Source organism: Convolutriloba macropyga, chromosome 13, assembly GCF_964194025.1.
Source record: "Convolutriloba macropyga chromosome 13, txConMacr16.3, whole genome shotgun sequence".
NCBI lineage: Eukaryota > Metazoa > Xenacoelomorpha > Acoela > Convolutidae > Convolutriloba > Convolutriloba macropyga.
This window is the reverse complement of record NC_134480.1, coordinates 40622076-40645328: the sequence shown is the minus strand read 5'-3', so window position 1 is coordinate 40645328 and position 23253 is coordinate 40622076. Positions and strand designations below refer to the sequence as shown.

Sequence of the window (23253 nt, the reverse complement as noted above, 5' to 3'; positions counted from 1 at the left end):
ATAATTGAACAAAATCAGATTTTACCATTGTCTAACATGAGTCCAGCTCTTTCTATGAGCCAGAAACGTCCATGAGCGGAGCTCAAACCTCGGATCTCTTCAATTCAGGTTTCCAGCGTATTCATCTCAACTACCGTCTACAGTACTGTTTCACGCTTGAAGTTCTGTTCGGTAATTTGATAACCTTTGTATTTTTTCTGTTGTAAAACACTCAAAAACGATATTTGCATTACCTACGTGCTTATTTCAATTTATCGCTGTCGTACTTAATTTTGGAATTTGAAAAATTTTAATTTAAGTGTTTAGGTTTCTTATAGGTTCATATAGTTAGTACATTCACGTGGAAAAAATGTCAAAAGGTTTATCCAAAACATTTTTTGCAGAACCTAATTATGGTAGTTTTTTCATCAAAACCATTTCGCGGATTGATATAACTCAATAAATGGCCAAAATTGTAACAATTAAGACTATTGGACTAAATTATACTAAAAAATATTATCAAAAAAATGGAAAGCCGTTTTCTATAGAATGTATAAATAACAAAAAATTGACCAGGGAATGGCAAAAACTTGTTTTTGGGTATCCTCAATTTTCTTTCCTCAATACGACGAATGGTGCAGCAATGTGAATACAATCAATCTTCTGAAAAACCATGGCGATGTGAAAAACTGATTGGCAAATCTTTTTTTTCGTTATATCTGATAGTTACTTTGATTTTATGTCATAATGAAAGTATACATATACAGCAGTTTTGGACCAACAAAGAATTGATTTATAATGCCTCAATCGGCATGTGTTGCCTTGCATAAAAAATAAATAATTACCCCGTCTTTTTCTATTTAAATTTGAACCCAATAAACTGTTACAATTCCTAAATTCCAGCCAACGTCAATGTTTTTTGATGGCTGATTTGGAAATAATTTTTGGTCATATAAAAACGTTAATTTGCCGTCCTATTTTTGATATCAATTACCGAAGATATGTCCCTATCACATGCTTCGAAATAAAAAGAATAGTGTGTTTTACTGCCCCAAGTGTGTTTTACTGCCCCATTACATTTGTTCTGAGCAAGAAAGCAAAAGTTATGGACTTCCTTCAAGTCAAAGTAACCAAATTGTTCTGAACTGAAATTATAAGGCCAATTAAATTCAGTACTGGTTAATTAATTCGCGCTAAGCAATTTGTAGAATTAATAAACGACTGTCAAAAGTAACCAAAATAACTTTATTTTTTTTACAAATTGAAAAAGATGTTCTCAAAAAATTTAAAATTCAAATATTGAAATTTGAGAAATGGAAAATTTTTTCAATTTGAAAAATTCTCAATTTGAAAAATTCTCAATTTGAAAAATTTTGAAAAAATTGAGAAAAAATGAAAAATATTTTTTAATTTAATTTAAAAATAACTTACTTTCCGTAAGTGGTGTCTCCAACTAGAAGCTCTGGTGCCCGGTACCACCTGGTGGCCACGTAGTCAGTGTAGATCTCCCCAGGGGCTGCCAGGGTCCGGGCAAACCCAAAGTCACACAGTTTCACCACCTGGCTTCTACTCACTAGAATATTCTCCGGTTTGATGTCACGATGAATTATCTGCAAGAGAATTATTGTGAATATAATAGGGTATATTTTACTTTCAAAAACCTAAATTACCTCAGCATTTTGAGTAAATCTGGCTCCTGTGACCTCGTCTAAACTTAGGCTACCCTCATCAGATTAATAAACAATTTGCTGCAGTAACTCATTTCAAAATTACCTTAACTTGTTAGTTAAACGGTATGGGATAATTTTTGCCAATGCAAACTTTTCACTTTTCAAATCTTCTCGGGAGAAATTAGAGTTCCACGTCAAAGTTCAGGGCCCTCCGAACAGTTATGAGAATTTATTTCCAAAGTAAAGATATATGAGGTCACCGGTAATTCGTGCCTGCTGAAGATATGGTATAATAGGTTTATAACATTGTAGTTACCCGAAACCAGACTGCTTGATTTCTACAAAAAATACAGATATCTCTTTTAAAACTTAGAAACACGACGATTAAACACTTCTTTAACGCGATATTTATCAGTTCAAAAAAGCATTTAAAACTGAAATTTTGAAAAAAAACAGTTATTTCAAACTCTTCTTGTACTTTTAAGCAAAATGTTGAAACCACTCGATAAAAAGAAATATGCTTTAAAAAAGTTTCGTTTCATGCGAGAACTTGTTATCTAATCTTTAATTAGATTGTTGTTAACAAAAACACAGTGAGCACAAAACTATTACTAGAACAACGCAAATTTCTTTGGAATTGTTGGTCCAAAAAATTGTTATCGTAAAAAAATCTATTGGAAAACTGAGCTTAAGATATTAATTCAATCGAAACCTGTCAGCTGCTGGGAAAATCTATGTATCTATGTAGAGTGAAACTAGCATAGAAAATCTCTTTCCGTTGGTGCAATCAATTTTACGTTCCGTGGCCATGGAGGGAGGGGGGGGGGGGTTCAATAAGCTGCCCATTGCTCTGATCAGTTGTCCTGATTGCCAATGAAAAAAAGCCTTGATTATTGGTGTTTAAGTCAGCAGAGTTTGTTTCGCAATTGGTGACTTTTCAGTAAACCGAATGTTGCTGTCATGGTTACATAAAGAAGCTCTGATTACTAAAGTCTCTGTTTACAAAATGTTAGGGTTTTCTAAGCAGGCGAAGCTGCTGTGGAAATGGACCAGTACTGGATTCAAACCAGCATTATTTACCTGCACGCCGATTGTGCCAACTATTCAAAAAACTGGTCTTAAGCTCTTGCTCCTGGGCATCGCTTTTAACCCACTCTCGCTCTTTTTGTTCCTCGAGGCTCCATCTATTTGACCAAGTAAACATCGAACAAGTACGTTTTCTCAAGCTTTTTCAAGATTATCTTCACAGTTTCCATTCAATTGTTCCCTCAACCTTTTAAAACTGCTTAATGTGCAACCTGCTGGGCCAGTTACGCTGCCAGTAGCCGCAAAATTGGCATGCTGTAAAAAAAGCATTATAAAAGAGATCCGAAATTATCCTTTTACTGACAGAAATCAGCCATATTTGTGCCTCGGCATTCTCCATGAAAACTTTCAAAATGAAAAATCCTGCGCTAATTTCCCGTAATTTGCACTCAATTTTTTGTTTGGAATTAGTATGGAACTGCTATTTTTTCAAAAAAAATTGATGTTCAAAAATGTTAACTTCAAACTGTCTTCTTTAGAACAAACGTAGGTTGCCCTAGCGTAAGAATCATATGCGATATCTGTTAGAATATCGATCAAACTATAGTCTTAAACTTAGTGAGAATTAGAAAGAAAGTTTGACTTACCAGATTAGAAAGACAAGCAATATGACTTCGATCAAAGAAATTATTTAAATGAATCGTCAAGAAAAGGTGCTGAGAATCAATATTCGGTTCAAATTGGTGAATCTAGATAACTATTATTAGAGTTAGATTAATTGATGTAAAATCTTCCCAGCATGTATTAAATGATGATGATATCTCCGGAAGTGTGAATGAATTCTTAGAAAAGTGCAAATGCATTCCATTCATGGTTCCCTTTGCGACTGATTTGCAGAAGCAAACCATATTGGGTAACCTTTGCGACCCCCACTATAAATCACGGTGCTAAGATTAGTTTTGTATCTTGACTTTTTCACACTGATAATGGGTATATATACAGCTGATTTTTGAGTCTTTTTTCATCCCCAAATTCAAATCACCATCTTGATCTATTAATCAGATCTCTCCTGTAAATCTCTAAATTCTACTGTAAAATATCATTTTGTTATTCTCTCATTTTTTGAGAAATTAATTCTTTAATTAGTTAAAAACGCTTTTATTCCGCTTGCCAAAGTCCATAACCCAACAGGTTATGGGCCCAGCAATTTTCTAAGTCATAAAATTAATTTCCAAAACAAAACTAATTTGTTGTTGACAGTCATAATCCTTTTCTGCTTAGTACCTTTTCTTTTCACAACTGTTTTGCCTGCTCAAATTTCAATGGATCAACAGACAGTGAAGCTGCTGACCTACACAGGAAAGGCACAAGACTTTCCAATCTGGAGCACAAGATTTGTGGCGATGATGCAGACGAAGGGACTCTACAAATCACTATTGGGGACAGAGGAGCAACCCAATGAGCCTGCGCCACTGGCCAATGGGGCAACCAATGATGAGAAGAAGAACCACAAGGTGCTGAAGGATGCATATGAGAAGGAAGTTGCTGACATCAAGGAGAAACGGAACAATGTGTGGTGCCATCTGGCACTGACTCTAGATGCAACAACCCTCATGCTGATGAGACATGACTGTGTGGGAGATGATGGCATTGGAGATGGAGCAGAGGCTTGGAAGCTTTTGCAAGAGAGATTTCAGAGTGTGGAGACACCGACAGTGGTGACTTTAGTGGCAGAGCTTGCTCGACTGCAGCTCGAGGTTTCTGAGGATTTGGACAGCTTCTTCATCAGAGGACAGGAGTTGCTCACAAGGCTACAAAAAGCAGGGGAAGCAGTCTCAGAGACCCTCTTCAACGCCTTGGTCCTCAATGGTCTGCCAATGAGGTATGAAAGTTTTGTTATACAGGAAAGCTTCAACCCGGCAACGAACTTCACAGAGTTGAGGAAAAGGCTGCAGAACTTCCATGAGAGCACGGTGCAGAGACACAAGGGACAAAGTGGTTCAGTGGCACTGGCAGTGAAGCGTGACTTCAAGAAGGGACCCAAGAAAGGAAACTGCTTTGTGTGTGGGATCCCTGGACACTTTGCCAAGGACTGCAGGAAGAAGGAGACAGCACAATGCAGCAAGTGTGGTGAGAAAGGTCACCTAGACAGGGCATGCAGGAGACAAAGAGAAGGAGGCAAACATGAGTCAGTGGCAATGGGTCCAACATTGGCTACACCAGACGAGGAATGCTGGGCAGCTCTTACCCAGTGGAAGACAGCAGGCATGCTAGTGGACAGTGGTTGTACAGATCACATAGTGACGAACATCGATGCGTTCCTGGACTTTGTGCCCATTCAATCAGTGGTCAGAAATCCCAACGGAGAGATTTCCAGAGTGGTGGGCAGAGGCTGTGTGAGGATCAGCATACCCTCAAACAAAGGGGAATTCCAATGCGAACTCAAAAATGTTCTGTGTGTGCCGGACTATTCTTCAAACCTCCTATCAGTCTCAAGATGCACGGAGTGGGGAAATAGCTTCACTTTCGAGAGGGGAAATAGCTGCATGAAACTCCAGAAGGGAACTCGGGTAAAACTAACACAAGAAAATAATTTGTTTTACTTACCCTGCAGCGTTCTAGAATTCAAGATGAGTTCCAACAGCGTGAAACTTGACAGTGCAAGGAAGTGGCACAGACGATTGGGTCATTTGAATCAAGCGGATGTGGTCAGGAATGCACCAGAGACAGTGGGGGAACTCGATGATGTATGCAATGTGTGTGCATTGGCCAAGATCACAAAGACTCCAGTACCAAGAGTGGCAGAGACCCAAGCAGAAGAGAAGCTGGAGAGGGTATTCACAGACGTGATGGGACCTTTCAGAGTAGAGTCACTGTCAGGGTTCCGGTTCTGCATAGTGTTTGCAGACCAGTACACGAAGTTTGTGTTTGTGGACTTGCTTAAGGCAAAGAGTGAAGCACTGGCCAGCCTGAAGAAATTTGTTCTCAGTGTGGGGACGCCCAAGAAGCTGAGGCAAGACAATGCGAAGGAGTTTCTCTCAGAGCAGTTCAAGGCGTACTGCTTAGATGCAGGCATTCTACAGGAGAAGACCATACCAGAGACGCCAAAACAGAATGGGTTAGCTGAGAGGTGCAACAGGACACTGCTGGAGATGGCAAGATGTTTGCTCATTGACTCAGGATTTCCCAAGATGATGTGGGGAGCAGCAATTCTTCACGCAGCAAGGATCAGAAACTTGGTTGTGAGACGAGGAGAAGAAAAATGCCCAGCAGAGCTGATGAGAGGTATAAAACCTAAGCTTCCAATTAGTAAATTATCTATTTTTGGTTGCACAGTCTTCATGAGGAAGAGGGACAGAGACGTCAGCAAACTTGAACCCAAGGCACTGGAAGGAAAGTTTGTGGGGTTACACTGAAGGAGAAAACGGATACCTGGTGTACATACCCAACACACGCAAGGTAATGGCAGTTCGAGATGTGATCATCAAAGAGTCTGAAGTGGGCTCAATCCCTGACAACAAAGAAACGGCTGACCTACTAGATGATGGGTCGGAACTGGGAATCTGGCACCCAGATGATGGTCATCAAGAAGATGACAACAGAGAACGAAAGGACACATCTACTGCAATAAAGGAGGAGTGGCATGACGCAGGGAGCGTGAATACTCAAGAAACAACACTGAGACAAGAGGCCTCGGATGTTGAAGAAACAGCACTAGATGAAGGATCTACTGCAACAAGAGGGAGTTACAGAGACTCAGAGTCACTGGAAGAAAGTGACACAGAAGACTTCTCACAGTTAGAGACAGTTGGCTTCAATGAATATGCACTGGAACACGCGGACAGAGCAGAGCCCAGACGAGGGACACGAGCAAGGAATGTTCTGCAATTTTTTGGAGAAGTCAGGACCCATCTTGCTGTGACTGAGGGCGACTATGTGGAACCCAAAACAGTCTACGAAGCCAAGCAAGGTGACGATTGGGACCAGTGGCAACGGGCAATGAAGGACGAGGTCAAGGCACTCCAAGACAACGAGACTTGGAACCTAGTGAGACCACCCACAGACAGGAACGTCATACCGGGCAAATGGGTCTACAAAGTGAAATTGGGACCCAGTGGTCAAGTGGACAAATACGAAGCGCGCTATGTGGCGAAAGGCTTCAAACAAGTGGAAGGACTGGACTACTTTGAGACTTTTGCGCCTACCTGTAAGCCAGAGACACTCAGGATTCTACTTCAGCTATCAGCGAAGCAGGGCCATGTGATGCACCAATTTGATGTCAAGACTGCTTTCCTGCACTCACCAACCGAGGAAGAAGTGTATCTGGAACAGCCACAGGAGTTTGTAAAACGCGGATCAGATGGGGAGAAGTTAGTATGTCGACTAAATAAATCAATTTATGGTTTGAAACAGGCTGCTAACAACTGGTACAAAGAGCTGGCAAACTTCCTACTGAGACAGGGGTTCACCAGAAGCAGGAACGATCACTGCTTGTTCGCAAGATCAGAGGCAGAGGATCACACCTTCATCTTGGTCTGGGTTGACGACATCATAGTAGCATCAAGAAGTATGACAGTGATCTCTGATGTCAAGAAGGCACTAGAAGCAACCTTTCACATGGAAGACAAAGGGAGACTACACTGGTTTCTGGGTCTTAGAATCAGACGAGAAGAGGGCAAAGTCACAGTCGACCAAGAACGCTACATAGAAACAATGCTTGAGCGGTTTCAAATGGATCAATGCAAACCCTCAAGAACTCCAGCTGATTTGAATTTGAAACTTCAGACAGCACAGAACGGAGACGAAGAAGTGGACCAGAGGATCTACAGAAGCTTGGTTGGATCACTTCTGTATCTGGCCAAACAGACGAGGCCAGACATCATGTTCACAGTCAACATTCTGTCCAGACACATGAATGCACCTACCAATCGACACTGGATGTGCGGAAAACGACTTCTGCGATATCTTCAAGGTTCAAAAGGTTTAAAACTTACTTACACAAAAGAGGCTAGTTATGATTTAGTGGGGGAAAGTGATGCAGACTGGTCTGGAGACGTGAACGACAGAAAATCAACAACGGGCTATTACTTCAAGCTCAACGGACGTGGCGCAGCACTCAGCTGGGGTGTCAAGAAGCAGGCCACAGTTGCTCTTTCTTCATCAGAAGCAGAATATCAGGGCATGGCAGCAGCAGTTCAGGAAGCACTCTACCTGAAACAACTTCTAGAGGATTTTGGCATCCAACAGAAACGTCCAATAGCAATTGGAGAAGACAATCAAAGTTGTATCAGACTTTGCCAAAACCCAGTCATGCACAAAAGGAGCAAGCACATCGAAACAAAGTTTCACTTCATCCGGGACAAGACGGAGGATGGGACTATTTCAATTCATTACGTCCCTACAGACAAAATGGCAGCGGACATCTTCACAAAGTCCTTACCCGTTTCGAAAGTGGAAACATTCAGAGCAGTTTTGATGGGAGCAGACTCTACGCAATCAGCTCAAGTCTGAGTGGGGGTGTTAGAATATCGATCAAACTATAGTCTTAAACTTAGTGAGAATTAGAAAGAAAGTTTGACTTACCGGATTAGAAAGACAAGCAATATGACTTCGATCAAAGAAATTATATAAATGAATCGTCAAGAAATGGTGCTGAGAATCAATATTCGGTTCAAATTGGTGAATCTAGATAACTATTATTAGAGTTAGATTAATTGATGTAAAATCTTCCCAGCATGTATTAAATGATGATGATATCTCCGGAAGTGTGAATGAATTCTTAGAAAAGTGCAAATGCATTCCATTTATGGTTCCCTTTGCGACTGATTTGCAGAAGCAAACCATATTGGGTAACCTTTGCGACCCCCACTATAAATCACGGTGCTAAGATTAGTTTTGTATCTTGACTTTTTCACACTGATAATGGGTATATATACAGCTGATTTTTGAGTCTTTTTTCATCCCCAAATTCAAATCACCATCTTGATCTATTAATCAGATCTCTCCTGCAAATCTCTAAATTCTACTGTAAAATATCATTTTGTTATTCTCTCATTTTTTGAGAAATTAATTCTTTTACTTAGTTAAAAACGCTTTTATTCCGCTTGCGAAAGTCCATAACCCAACAATATCTACGAACTACGAAACAAGTAATAAACAGTTTCCTTATTGGTCTACTGACTCTACGTGCCCAGAAAATTTAACACGCATCAGCTTGGTATCAATAAGTTGTGACTGGAAGACCCAACCGATATTCGCTTTAATGATTGATTTCCAAATGTTATTTGATTTCCCATAGTTTCTTCAAGCTCACTGGTTTTAAATCATAAGTGATCTTGAAGATCAACTTTGGTTGTAGTCTTCTGTTAGTTTTTTTTCAGTCGAATCATCATTACGAGCCAGCGCCCACGACATAAAGTGCATTTGGTTCATACCTCCTTTTTAGTTCTACAGAGTGTCACTAACATTGTGTAAAAAGGGCCTTTTGGTGGGAAGAAGTTCAACAACGGAACGATTGAAGGGTCAACTAGATTTCGGTCGCCGATTCCACATACTATTTTTATGGACGTATAAAAATACCTCCTATTGTCTGATTGCACAGCTTGAAGGCCCTTAATATACCAGAAAGTTAGCAATTATTTAGAGCAATTCCCATTTGATCATGAAATTAATACCATTAGTTCTAAATTGACAGAAGGAGGCTCGTTAATGTGCGTTCGCACATAATGTTTCGACCACGCTCATCCACGTTTTCATTTGATTGTCTATCAGATGAGGAAGAGTTACAAAACTTTCAAAAATTCAAAAATCGTTCAAGAAACAACTAAAAGAAAAAATAATGCTGGGTTTCGGGCCCATGGTACCATTAATGGCAATACTGGACAATACAAACATAAAAATCAATTAATATCAATTATTAGTTACAATTAAAACTCGATATCCACATTTTTAGAAAACACTCAACAACAAAAATGAAAATTGAATCAGAACCTTTACTAAACAGGTTAACCTGTACTCTATTAAATAAGATATGAGACTCACTAACAGGACGATAAAGACGAGAAGAAATAGGCAACGTTAAAAAAACGTTTCTAACATTGAAAACAACCAACTACAAATTGATTGAAAACCAGTACGTATCAACGAGGCTGATTAGGTTAGTTTATACATCATAGTAAACAATTGAGACTTGTCATTATCCGTAATATGTTAGATCACTACAAAAAGCACGGCCGAAATGATAAATATCAATTAAATTTAACAACAAAGCAGTGTTTCAACCAATAAAACCATAAAATAATCATGAATAGCTATAAATACCTCCAACTGCGCATTTTTTCGACGCCGATTGGGCCAACAAATTGGTGTGATAATTAGGCAATGAAACAAAAAGACAGAGCAATGGAAAACATCGAAAACTCGCACTTTTTTTATAAAAAAATACGTAGTACCAAAGCCAAGAATCCATAAGTTGAATATAAAACCATTGTAAAGAGTGGATCTTGTTCACTAGAAAGATGATGCCACCTGCCGTTACAGAGACCAAATAATACATAAGTGACAAAGCTAAGAAATCCGCTGATTTGAAAAAAAGTATTTTCAAATATTCAAACAAGCCATGAGCTTTCAAATTGAAACGAAAACAGAATATTTTGCAGTTGCTCAGCAAGCCAATTGTGCTTTTTTCAGTGAGATCGAATCATGAGAGGACAAGAAAAACAACAAGAATGGAGAGAACTCAAAATTTCTTGAACAATTTTATCGAACTACAGTGTTGAAGCCATTAAACTATAAAACATTGAAAACACTGAAAAACATTAAACACAAACACCGGTTTCAGTTCTTTGCGTGATTCTCCTTCGACTTTAAATGCGTTTCCTTGGTAGATTTTTTTTTGCAGAAAAGACAACTTAGAACGACAAACATTCACAAAATTTGAAAACTCGCAAACTTTTTATGGAAGCAAATCTCTAAGCTCTAAAGACCCTAATCAAAAAGTAACCAAAAGCGAAAAATTTTTTTCAGAGCAACAGATAGTTGATGAGAAATGTCTATATTGAGACTAAGTTTCGTTAAGGAAATCAATATTTGGAATCATTCAAACATTCGTATAAGCAATTAAGGCTTTTGATTGTCAAGTGTATGCCGTAGAGCAACAAAGAAAGACAATTGGAGGCAACAAAAAAAATTCGCGAGAAAGTTGTTACTCTTACACTAAAATCCTTAAAAGTTGTAATTTGCACAGTCTGTCATTGTCAACTCATGTTTCGTTAGTTGGATTTTTTGAAACGGGGAATAAATAACAACCACAAATACAGGAAAAAAAGCGAATATCAAAACTTGTATGAAATTTCATAGTAAAAAAGCAAAGAAACTATTAGTTAAACATAAAACCGGGTTAACGAGCATATTTTATTTCACTTGTGATATATTTTGTCCTGTATATATTCAGACTAAGCTACATGTTTACAGAAATAGGTAACAAATATAGCAAACTTCACACATTCACTGATAGTTTCCTAAAAGTATTTATTCAAAGTAATAACAGGCATTAGATAACAACTGAAAGTTTTTCAAAGACAACTCTACAGCCCATAAAGAACCCAGTTGGATTTTGGATTATCAACGCCAAGTCAGCAGGCCGCAAAATGAAGGACAAATGAAAGCAAAACAAAAAGATTTAAAAATTAAGAAGACACATTGTCAGTGCCATTAAAAATTGTTTTTTCTCTGGAGACATAATATACATTTGTTTGGCCTCATTTTGTTGTAACTAGGCTGTGTCATCACTTGGTCATTTGGGCCTTGATTTGAAATCATTATAGCCAGTAATTAACATAAAAATAAAAAAAATGCAAAAATATTTTGAAAAAGACAGCGCCCAAATGTCATCCGACTAATTATTGATTGCAAGAATCCAAGAAAATCCAATCCTAGCCCTGAGTATGCTGCGTGTCCAACTGAATCCATTTTTTTGCAACATAGATTACTTTGAAATTGAAAGAATTCTTTAAACCAAAAAATAAATGCATTTTGTATAATTTTTGAGTTAATTTTTCGCAAATTCGCTAGAATTTTAATTCCGGAAAGATCCTACAGGAAGCAAAATACAACTAGTTTTTTTGGAGTGTTCACAGATTTTTAGAGCTGATGTTAGGTCTACACTTCGGGCTTATTTAAACAAATTGGGATAAAAAAAGCGTACTTGGGGCAATTTTCGATTTAAAAAGACTCGGACAAACCCATTGGCAAGCCTCCTCCATTCTTAAAATCAAAACCAATATCTTTGTAATTAACAATTTTAACAAATATTAGCAAAATTGACGAAAAATTGGTCAAAATGCGGAAAATGTGAATGAAAGCAACAGAATTTTGATTACCATTCGCAAAACGTTAAACCTCGATAGCTCCCTATAAAAAACGGAAATCAAAAAATCTTTTTAATTCCAAATTTGACAGTGGACGGGCTTTCCATTGATACCAATCTCACTCTCTACTTTAAATATGTCGATCGGCCAAAATTGACTGAACAAAAAAAGACATTTGTGTATATAGTTTCTCCTCCCCCCACAAGTGGGTCGGAAAAATGAACTGGTCTATCTAGTGTAAAATTTAAACTGAATAGTTCAGTATATAATTTCTATGATTGATTGTTTACTCATACAAACTTAAATCAGAGTAAAATTAAATATTATATATAAAATATTACAAGCGATAAATTTGAAGTGTTTTAATTTTTGGATAGTTATATGTACTATAGTTTAAACTAGCATAATCAGCTTTTAAGTGAGATTAGCAGGCGTCGACAACAAAATCAAAACCGAGAACAAAAACGTGCTGAAAACACAGGATTTTATCTAAGTGAAATCGAGTGACCCATTTTTGAAATTGAAAATGCAATTTTATTGCAAATTTTCAATGGTTTACCTAACCCTAATTCTGCAAAATGCCTAAAAGAGCAAACCTACATTCCAAAAACGTCTAAAACACAAAATGCGTCAAATGGTTTTTTCCCTTTACCAGGGGTGCTGGCTCGTTAAGTAAAGTCCAAGTCATTTGAGAGTTTAAATAATCAACTCTAAATAAAATAAATAAATATATAGCGAATGCTGGAAAATCTTGAGACTCTTTCGAAGCCGAAGATTTTTTTTACCATGAATTCACTTTAATCTTAACCCATTTTGGAAAAACTGTTTCAGAAACTTGTTCTGAAGCTTCCAGTTTATTAAATGTTTGAGCGAAAGTCATCATTTGAACATAAACAGGACATCCTTTCACAATTTTACAGTTTTTGATGATTTCATATTTAATAACGCGCCGCTATTTTGATTTCGTTTTGATGTGCTACGTTTTGTAAACAAAAACACACAAAACCATCACCATCACGTATCAAAGAGATCCAAAATAGGGATATGAACACATTGGAATGTGGGAATGAAAACATTACTATTTCATCCCTTTCCGCCATTCTTGTCACAGGAAACCAAACAAGCGTTTTGTTTTGTTTGACAGTTCCCCTTGTAAATAACAATCGATTGTTTTCACGTTTTCCACGCTTTTAATTATTCAGATTTAATTCACGTGTTCAACACGCTACCACTCAAACATGAAAAGACTCGACAAATCGAACGCGTCTGTATGTAACGCAATTTAACAACCATTAATAGATGGCTGAATTGAGACTTTGAACAAAATCAATCAAAATTGAAACTATAAAATTTTTCTGCTTAAATCTTTCATATATTGAAAGCAGAAAAAATGAAACTCAGCTTCAAAAATAGTTCACTGGCTATCTGAATAAATTGAGGGGTCAATAAAACGTAAAAAAAGAATGCATACAGCTTCAACCATCTTATAGATGAATTTTGATACAAACAAGGCGGCTCGTTAATGTGCGTTCGCACATGATGTTCCGACCCGAGCTCATCTACATTTTTGACTCAACCAAATGAAGAGATAACAAAAATAGATGTTTCAATTTAAAAAAAAATGCTACATTTTAAGTTGATTAAACAAACTAAATTCTGCCTCGATGAAATAGCAATCATAGGTTTCATTCATGTGACATCAATAACTCATCACAATAAGTCGTATGGCAAAGAAAAATACATCAAAACCACGAAACTTTTGAGAAAACCCATAGTATCAAAGTCAAAAAATTCTACAGCTTTCAACGGAAGGCATTTAATACGCTAAATTATGCCTAGATGATGTGACAACTAGTATGTTTGTCATTCAAAATTTATCAATAAGACACTACAACAAGTCATTCACTATGAAAACAACAACAAAAACAGGCAAAATCCAAAAGTTCGGTAGAAAATTGAGAGAAGAAAGTGTCGAAGCTATTTAAACCATAAGCTTTTTCCTCTGAAAACTTTTTCAACGATCCATTGATCGTCTTCAGTAAGCCAATGGGAGCTATCAATATTAGGATAATGTAATACGATTTCAAAAGGAACCAAAATTACTAAAAAAAGATCCTAAAATTATAAAAATTATGAAAACTCGTGCACCGAAGTCAAAAAAACCAATAGTTAGAAGACAAAACCGCTAACTAGATAAATTGTTGCTGATGTAGAAAAAAAAGCGGTTCTGTCATTACCGAGACTGACTTACAATCCACGAAAATAAGCTAAAGATTGATTTATGTTAAAAAAAAATATTTTTAAGGTCTTAACATCCATTAAACTCAAAAGCTTTCATAGGAATTCAATGAACACGCTCAGCTATGCCACAATGTGAAAACAATGTTGTTTATGATGCCTAGATAATCAATAAGACATCACAATATGTCTTATGACTATGAAAAAAACCAACAAATACAGGCAAAAACCAAAATTTCTTTAGAAAAACGGGAGAAGAAAGTGTTGAAGCCATTTAAACCATATTTTTTTCTCAGAAAGTTTTATCTATGATAATTTGGACGTCTTCACTAAAAGAAGATGTAGCCATCAATATTAAGATGACGTGATAAGATTTCAAAATGAACCAATAAAACGAAATGTCCAAAAAATTTTTTTAAAAATTTGAAATCTTGTGGCATTGAAGACGTATAACCAATAGTTATTTGATAAAGCCGCCAATGAGATTAACTTATGTTGCAGTGGTATGAAGGAGTTCAATCCTGTTTTTACTGAGACTAACTTACAGTTCATAAAAATAAGTTTATGATTTACTAATTTTAAAAAAACATTCGAAAATTTATTTTCAAAGTCTTAACAGCCATTAGCTGTCCAGTTACAGCACTAGATAGGTTCACTTAGTGCTCATTAGCAAATCTATTGCACCTTTAATCAACAAGTTTATGCCATAGGATTATAAAACCTTAGTAACACCCTCAAAAAATAAATCCAAATTTCATTTGAAATTACGAAATTTGAGATACGAGTCCAAAAAAAAACATGAGCGATCCCTTCGAAACCAATTTTTGTTCATTGGGCTTCATTTGATCGTAAAAGAGGTTTGTCATTAACGGAACTTCGATATTAAAAGTGTCTAGTAGTCTCTAGGTGACTTGAAAAAACATTAAAATTGCAAAATTTTCTAAAAAAAAGCTCCCAAACCTAATTCGAATTTTTTTATATATTAAACTTCCCTCTAAGACTAGAACTAGTCTTTTTTATCTCCTTTCGTCTTTTAAAAACCTAAAATTGATTTACTTTTTGGCGTGAAATCTAGTTTTGAGTTAGGGTAAAAGTGAACCAAATATCCTGTGTTCACATGAAACTTTAAACCGAAAATTACGGTAAAAGTGAACCAAATATCCAGTGTTCACATGAAACTTTAAACCTCGATAACTCCTCGAAAAAAACGAAATTCAAAAAAATCTTTCTAATTCCGAATTCTACGCTGGACGAGCTTTTTAATGATACCACGCACATTTCTCTACGATGAATATATCGGTCGGCCAAAATTCACGGAAAAAAAAACCCATTTGAGTATATAGTTCCTCCCCCCCACAAGTGGGGTGGGAACAAAAAAGCAGTAATAAACTAAAGTTTTCATAATAAAATCGGTTATCTGCGCAAACATTTACCATCCGTGCAGGAATTAAAAAAACTTTTGAGTTCTTCTTGTAATGTTTCGATCAAATGAAGGACACTCCACAGATATATTGACGGTTCTTCATACAAAAACAATTGCTGAAAAAATTATGTCTCTTATTTGAATGACACTCGTGAAGAAGCGATGATTAATTGTTAGATATGAACTGTCTTTGAGCCCGACATCATAACAGTCAAACGCTTGAACGAAAAGAAAAACGAAAACAAGATATTCAGTATCAATACGCACCATTTAGAAATAATCGTTAACAACAAAAATAAGTAATAACTTAAGAAAAAATTGTTACCTGTAAGAGTTAACTGCACAAAAAATGCAGATCGAGCTGAAAGATAAACAGTTGTCAAAACTTGTGGCGATTAAAACAGCTACGTAACTTATCTATGAAATAATTTGATAGCGCCCGCACAAATATGAAACTGTGGCCTACGAGTGGCTTTGGGATTAGACCGCAAAATTCGTGTGGCAAGAAGAAATGGCTTAACTTTTGAGGCTAATCAACGCAAAATAGGATCAAGTTGTGCTGTTCAAATCGCAAGAAAAGTTGATTGCCTGAGTCCAGAAGTCCGAGCAAAAACGACTTAAGAGATGTTCAGTATGTACGGTTTTCCACGTAAAAGTTGTGAGTGAGTTCAGTTTCAAACGCTAGAAATCGTCTGTATGCTTGGTACCTTATATTTGGTATGTTTGATTTTAATCGTAAGATAATCGTCTGTAGGTTTGGTTTTGAATGTAAGATGATCGTCCGTTTGTTCGTTTTCTTAGATTTGGTATGTTCAAACAGCGGAAATCGTCGGTATGTTGACCTCATAGATTCTGTATGTTGGATATTAGATTGAGTATGTCCGGTTTCGCACATAAGACATTGGTAGTTTCTTCCAAAGAAAGTTTGAATTTTTTGTTTATAAAATAATTTAATAAATTTTGTGATAAGTTTGTTATCACAAGAGTTTCAAACGCACCTTTTGGAGAAAACTTCTTTGATCAGAATTGAAAATTGGTCGACTATTCTCTTCAGTTTATTTATATAATTAAATGCCCAAATGTTTTTTTTTGCTTTTTCAAGTTAAAAATTTAACAGATTTCTTGAACATTGGTTGGGATTCAGTTCATTAATTCGCAAAAGCCGAGTTTTGATATGATCAAGAGAAATTAAGAGCATCAGTCATTTTTCATGATATCTTGTTGTTTGAAACCTAACATACCGACGGTTTCTTACGTTTAAAACCAAGCATACCAAATCTAAGAAATCGAACATACCGATAGCTCCTTACTCTTAAAAGCCGAACAAACCGACAATGTCAAAGAAAAAAGTAAAAGCTTTCGTCGTTTTTCCTAACTAAAACCAAACACAACCACAATTTTCGTACGTTTAAGTACGACGATTTCTGGGCTAGGTTAAAAACATTGCCACAATGTTGCCATTGCCCTCTCGGAACTATTACACAACTCGGCTTTGCACAAGAATTTGATATTTTCTTGATGAATATTACAACCCTCTGGTAGATTAGTTACTCCGAACAATAAAACACGCTTACACCGGTGATGATGTAAACTAAAGAAAGGGCACGTGTCATAACTAGACTTTGGAACTGTGGGCTACAAATAACTAATTTATATTGAAACTGTCTTGGTAACTCGGGGCGTTAGTTCGTTCTAGATATTGGTATTACAAGTAAACTTAAGTTTTACCAGAGTTTTTTTCATGAATTAGTTGCGGGAAGCATCAGAAACTGTTTTCGATCAAAACAGACGAGAGATATCATTCTCAGATTTATAACTCAGCTCTTCCTGAAAATGTTAAGTTAGAACAGCTTTCAAAAACAAAAGACACTTAGATTAAGAAAATCGAGATTAAAGCTGTTCATCTTACATTGTGGCTGTGACAGAACTCAGTTCCCTTTAACACCTGCCAGAGGACCTTCTTGCATCTGGTCTCGTCCAGTCCATGAGGGTTCCTCTCCAGGTCATCCAGCACTGTGTGGTCTACAAACTCAAACACCAGATAGAGTCTCTTCTTCCTCCGGAATACTTCCAGAAGGTTCACAAGATGGTCGTGTTGTAATTGCTGAAAACAAATACAATCATTCATGTTTGTTTTGGTCAAATAACTCCCAATGAACTGGAACTTGTCGAATCCTGCCAAAAGCTTGCCATGTTGAAAGACAAAAAATCATGATAGGACTTAAAAGATCTTTGTAAGGGTATTAAGAAACAAGATCTTGGCAAGAACTTGGGTGTCCCAAGTTGCAAAAACTGAAGTACAGAAGCCGAATGAACAATTGCTTGCGAGATATCGTGGATGTCTGTTTGTTTCTGATACGGATATAACCTTGACTCAAATGAGCTTTTATCTAGTGAGCCCTTATCTTAACCATCCTTATCGGCCATCCTTGAAGTTTCAAACATTGCTGTAAGCTTTGCTATTGTCGACAAAATACCCAGGCTGAGATTTTAGCTTAGACGGAAGTTTGCTATAACAAGGCAGTCACAGAAGGAAAGTTCCTTTCACAAGGCAGTCACAGAAGGAAAGGGGCACATAATCTATATCAAATTTTTCAAGCTATCTCTGACAAAAAAGGATCTTTTCCGTTTGTAACCCCCGCTTATTGGATTAATATTATTTTCATCCCCGGACGCACGCACCATATTTGTACATATCGATTTACTATGTAATAGCACGTGCTCTGTAATTGGGGGTGCATAACGTACTGGGGGCGGGAGCAAACGGAAAAGATCCGAAAAATATATAGCTCCTTGATCATATCTTTGACCCTTGCTTGCAAAGAAAAAATAACATATATAGTTTAAGATTTTTGGCTACATGAAAGTCAAACACAAATCTTTGTTTAATCTTTGAAAACAAATCTTTGAAAAAGGTTGTTGTGTTCACATGATTAATCAATTTTGTCAATTTCAATCTTTCAAAAGTTAATTTAGGGCTCATCATCGACCTCTCTTTCTCTCTCGCTTTCTCTCTCTCTCTCTCTCTCTCTCTCTCTCTCTCTTTACCTATTTCTGTCCCGCTCTATTTTCCTTTCCTATCCCTCTCCTTTTCCTCTCGTCCCACTGCATAACTTCCAGTCTTGAAAAATTTCAAGGAGACCAAAACCAACAAGGCAAATGAAAAAAAAGATTGGTCATCCTCACTGGCAACATACGTTTTGGAATATAGCATCCCTCCCGTTAGGCGAGCAAAACAACATTCCTGAGCGAGCCTCTCTGTGACCATAAATTGGATAATTTTCATACTTGAGCCTAGACTATATCAGCCTCCAATTGGAAGTAGTGGACAATAAAAATCCATGTATTTTCCTCAGCCGAGTTATTTTTCTAGTCAGTTTATGGAGCAATTTGAATAAAAATTAAGAACCAATCAGAAATTTTTTACTATCTTCAAGCTCTTTCAGCAAATAAGTTCAACATCAGGCAAATCCAGCATACTGAGTTATCTGCTTGTTTCAAATTTATGAGTATGCCACTTTCTAACTGAGTATCAACATGTTTTAGTTCACATATTTGAAAATTTTGCAATGCCTAGAGTCTGTATTTCGGAGAAAAAATTGATAAAAAGTCCTCTAGAAGTAGAAATACCCAAAAATTGACTTCCAAGGGTGAACAGACAAAACAGTCCCAGACAAAACAGTCCCTGACAAAACAGTCCCAAATATCAAAATATTTCCAGACAAAACAGTCCCAGACAAAATAGTCCAAAGAAAACAGACAAAACAGTCCCAGACAAAATAGTCCGAACTAAAGATATAATCAAACATATGCTCATCAATTAACAAAGAAACCCCTTAAGGTATTCATATGATTGTATTTATTTGAACAAAAAGTATGCTGATTATAACATATTTTCTGCCAAATGACATATATTTAAACCAGTTTTGGTTTAGTCCTTATTGACTGACATCAATTAAAAACATTGCATTCGGAAGCTTAATCATAGATTATGTTTGTCAATTGTTTTTTTAATTATATTTACAATTGTTTCAATATTTTATTTGGGACTATTTTGTCTGGGACTGTTTTGTATGGTAATATTTTGCAATTTGGGACTGTTTTGTCTGGGACTGTTTGTCCGGACACGCTTCCAAGTACTATTGTCTACAACGGCGTAGCTCTTGGAGAAATCAGTCAGAAATTTGAAATGACTTTAGCAGAGCCACATAACCTTCCTTGACTTATGCACATGGAAGTTTTAGAACGTTAGATTGATAGAGTTTAAAACTGCCTGCATTTGCAAAATGCGTGCCAAAAACAAGTTTACGTAACACTACTAAAATCACTTCTAACTTCTAGCCAATATCTCAAATCGCAACGCGGCTTTAATTGAATGCCGGAATATCTCGTGACATATACTGTTTTACAAAATAGTCATTAGTCTTTTGTCTCTATAATTAATTTGATATATTTTGGTTTATGCTAATACGGTTTCTGTTGTTCAATTAATTCGAGGAATCTTAGCATGTTGAAAATTTTTTATTGATAGAGTATTGTTGGCAAAAATAATTTTACACGCGCAAATTTTGTTGTCAAGAAGTGCTCACAATTAGTTTTGACAACGATAGCTGACTCATCGAAGCAAAATTTTTAAAAATAGAATATAAAACAGTTGAAAAATTTTTGACTGTCAAAAACCAATAAAGGAAGAATATAGAAGAAAAACATCCGGTTTCTGAGCAAACGAGAGAAATATCTTTAGCGAGAAAAACAATGAAGACGTCAAATATGTTACTGGATCTTTCTAATCAGCTGATAGATTCAATTAAATGTTGAACATTCTTTCTCTTAATTTTTGTTCGGAAAAATCAAGAGTTAATATCAAATTAAGTTTTTTTCGGACACTACATATTTTCTATTACACACCAAAATTTAATTGAATTGCTTTCTGAAGCATACCGTTATCGCTATCTCAAGTAATCGTTTGTTAACATTTCATTTTAAAACGAGACTTTTCAAATTTTCAACAACTAGAAAATTTTGTTCGTTAATTAGCGTGTAGTCAATACTTCTTTCTAAATGTGTAACAAGTAGACTTGAAAATTTTTCTTACCCATTGAATTGCCTCAACTAATGTTTACTATTCAATTAAGCGTTCTTGAAAAAAAAACATTTATACGGTCTTAGGAACAACTGTTTCAGACAGCGTACAAATTCAAAAAGCAAAGTATAAACACTCTAGTTTGGCAAAAAAGTGTTAACGGCAAGAAAAAAAGTTGGACAATCTAATTATATCTGTTCGACAAAATTACTGAAAAAATGAAACAGTCATTTGAACAGGTATTAAATCATGGAAAATGTAATCTGGGCTCAATGCTCAATCAGAACTCTGATTATGCTCAAGTAATCGGAAAGCTCTAAGAAAAAGAAGCAAAAGGAATGCGTGTCATTCAAGCGTAAATGTGGTTGCCTTTGTTCGCAAACCTAGGGCTAAAAAGATTCATTTGAGCCGGGCTTCCTGAACGTATACTCTTGAAATTTTGAAAACGTGGTTTCTTACATCCGACTCAAAAGCTTACTCAATGCGTCACTCAAAAAAGACTATCACTCTCACACACACTCTCGCAATCACGAATATACATATATTTATTTATATATATATATATATATATATATATATAATTATAAACAATAATACACACACACACACACATATATATATATATATATATATATATATATATATATATATATATATATTATATACATTAACAAATATACACATATGTATACATATATACATATATATATATATATATATATATACTTGTATATAAATATATATATATATATATATATATATATATATATATATATATATATATATATATGTATGTATGTATGTATGTATGTATGTATGTATGTATGTATGTATTATAAATATATTGTAGTGGAATTGAAAACATATTATTGCAGGAAGTGCACAGCCAAACACAATCTTTGTAGACTCATAAGGAGGCTATTTCTACTTCATTTGCCGTTGAGAGTGCTCTGTAATTAAAACTTTGCCGTTCTTTGCTAACTTTATTCGTTGTTTATCAAAAGCGCAGCTTTTATTTTTGATTTTTTAACTAACAAAATATCTATATCAATGACATTCGAAAAATAAATATTCTTAATGGACAATCAGCATTAGCAGGACTAGTTTTGTACCAATATTGGACCGTTACAATCCGATAAAAGTTCGGATTGTCATCAGTCGGTTTTTTATATAAAAAATTCGATCTTTTTTATATTTATGAAAAAACAGAACTTTTCAAATCGAAGCTCACTAGTGATAGGTCCTATTGGCTTCCTAAATTGATCTCAATTAATTTCTTAGTGGATTGCTTGAAAGCTCATGGTCGTTTTGACTTTTAAAATATTTGATTTTTGAATAAAAAATTGCTTGTTGAATGCTGCCTCCATTTTTCTCTTAATTTGGTCAACTTGTAGCTCAGTGTCAGCAATCAAAGGGTGCTCCTTCTTTCTGCTGAATTCAGAATTTTTGCTGATTTTACGCCTTAATTTATGGTGTTCTGGCTTTGGTACTACTAGATTTCACAATTTTTTTTTAATTTTTAGGTATTTGCTCATTTTTCATGTTTTCTAGTTTTGTCAAATTATCATTGTAACGGAAGTTCAAATATCAGATTTTTTGAATTCAAACTAACGCACGATTGATAATAATTTAATCCTTAAAGATATAAATTGTGGTTCTTTACCGCTTCGACAATTATTTCTCGAAGAATTTATTTGAATTTTTTAATTTTGTCTATAACTGTCGTTTTTACTTTTTCTTTTTTAGTCGTATTTAACTTCCCGTACAATGAGCCAATTTAATTGGCTTTTCATGGAACAGTAGAAGAGCCGATGTTCTGATATTGGAAGATAGATGATGGCTTTCATGAATTTGAAAACAATTGTTTTCCAAAATGAAAAAAAAAAAACACTTCAACTTCGCAATTGTGTTCCATTTATTGTCTGTTTGTTATCTGTTCTCGTTAAGTAAAGGTTAAAGATTACATTATTTTTGTCAAGGGAAGGTGTCATAGGGGATTGGTGTCACAAATCTAATGTTTTTAAAGAAGTCATTCTGACTTTACTGGCTTCGACAAGAGTTCCTTTTGACGTTCCTTTTGTAGACGTAAGACATATTCTGGATAAGTGCAGGTCTCAAGGGTTTTTTTGGAAGAATGAACGAACCTATTTATATTTTTAGTTTTTTAATTAATGGCTTTCATGTCTTTGGAAATAAATTTTTTTCTAAAAAAAACAGTTATTACATAATTTGGCATTTTTTTATTTTTTGTCTAATTGATACTTAGTTTCTTTAAAGAGCGGTCACATAACACAGTATCGGTGTTCGACGAAGGTGCAATTGAAAATATTTTGGCGGCCAAAATAGGGCTTTACGGCTTCCAACGCATTTTCTGGCAGGTTTTTATTGATTTTTTGTTTTTTGTCTATTTTTTGTTCTTTTTGTAACTGCATAAAAAAATGTATACCGACAATTCTTAATTCCGTT

At 35.6% G+C, this 23253-nt stretch overlaps 2 protein-coding genes across 3 annotated transcripts in view; one reads left to right on the top strand and one right to left on the bottom strand.

Annotated features, from left to right (window-relative positions):
• The window catches only part of LOC142351416 (mitochondrial inner membrane protein OXA1L-like), a 282527-nt gene that overhangs the window by 41328 nt on the left and 217946 nt on the right, over window positions 1-23253 (top strand). The window lies entirely within an intron of this gene.
• LOC142351427 (uncharacterized) overlaps window positions 1-23253 on the bottom strand; it is a 78624-nt gene that overhangs the window by 41277 nt on the left and 14094 nt on the right. For both annotated transcript variants that reach the window (XM_075403433.1, XM_075403434.1), the window contains exons 2-3: window positions 17614-17808; window positions 1411-1589 (exon numbers count right to left, since the gene is read on the bottom strand). In XM_075403433.1, the coding sequence (XP_075259548.1) occupies window positions 1411-1589; window positions 17614-17808 (374 nt within the window). The remainder of the gene's footprint in view (window positions 1-1410; window positions 1590-17613; window positions 17809-23253) is intronic.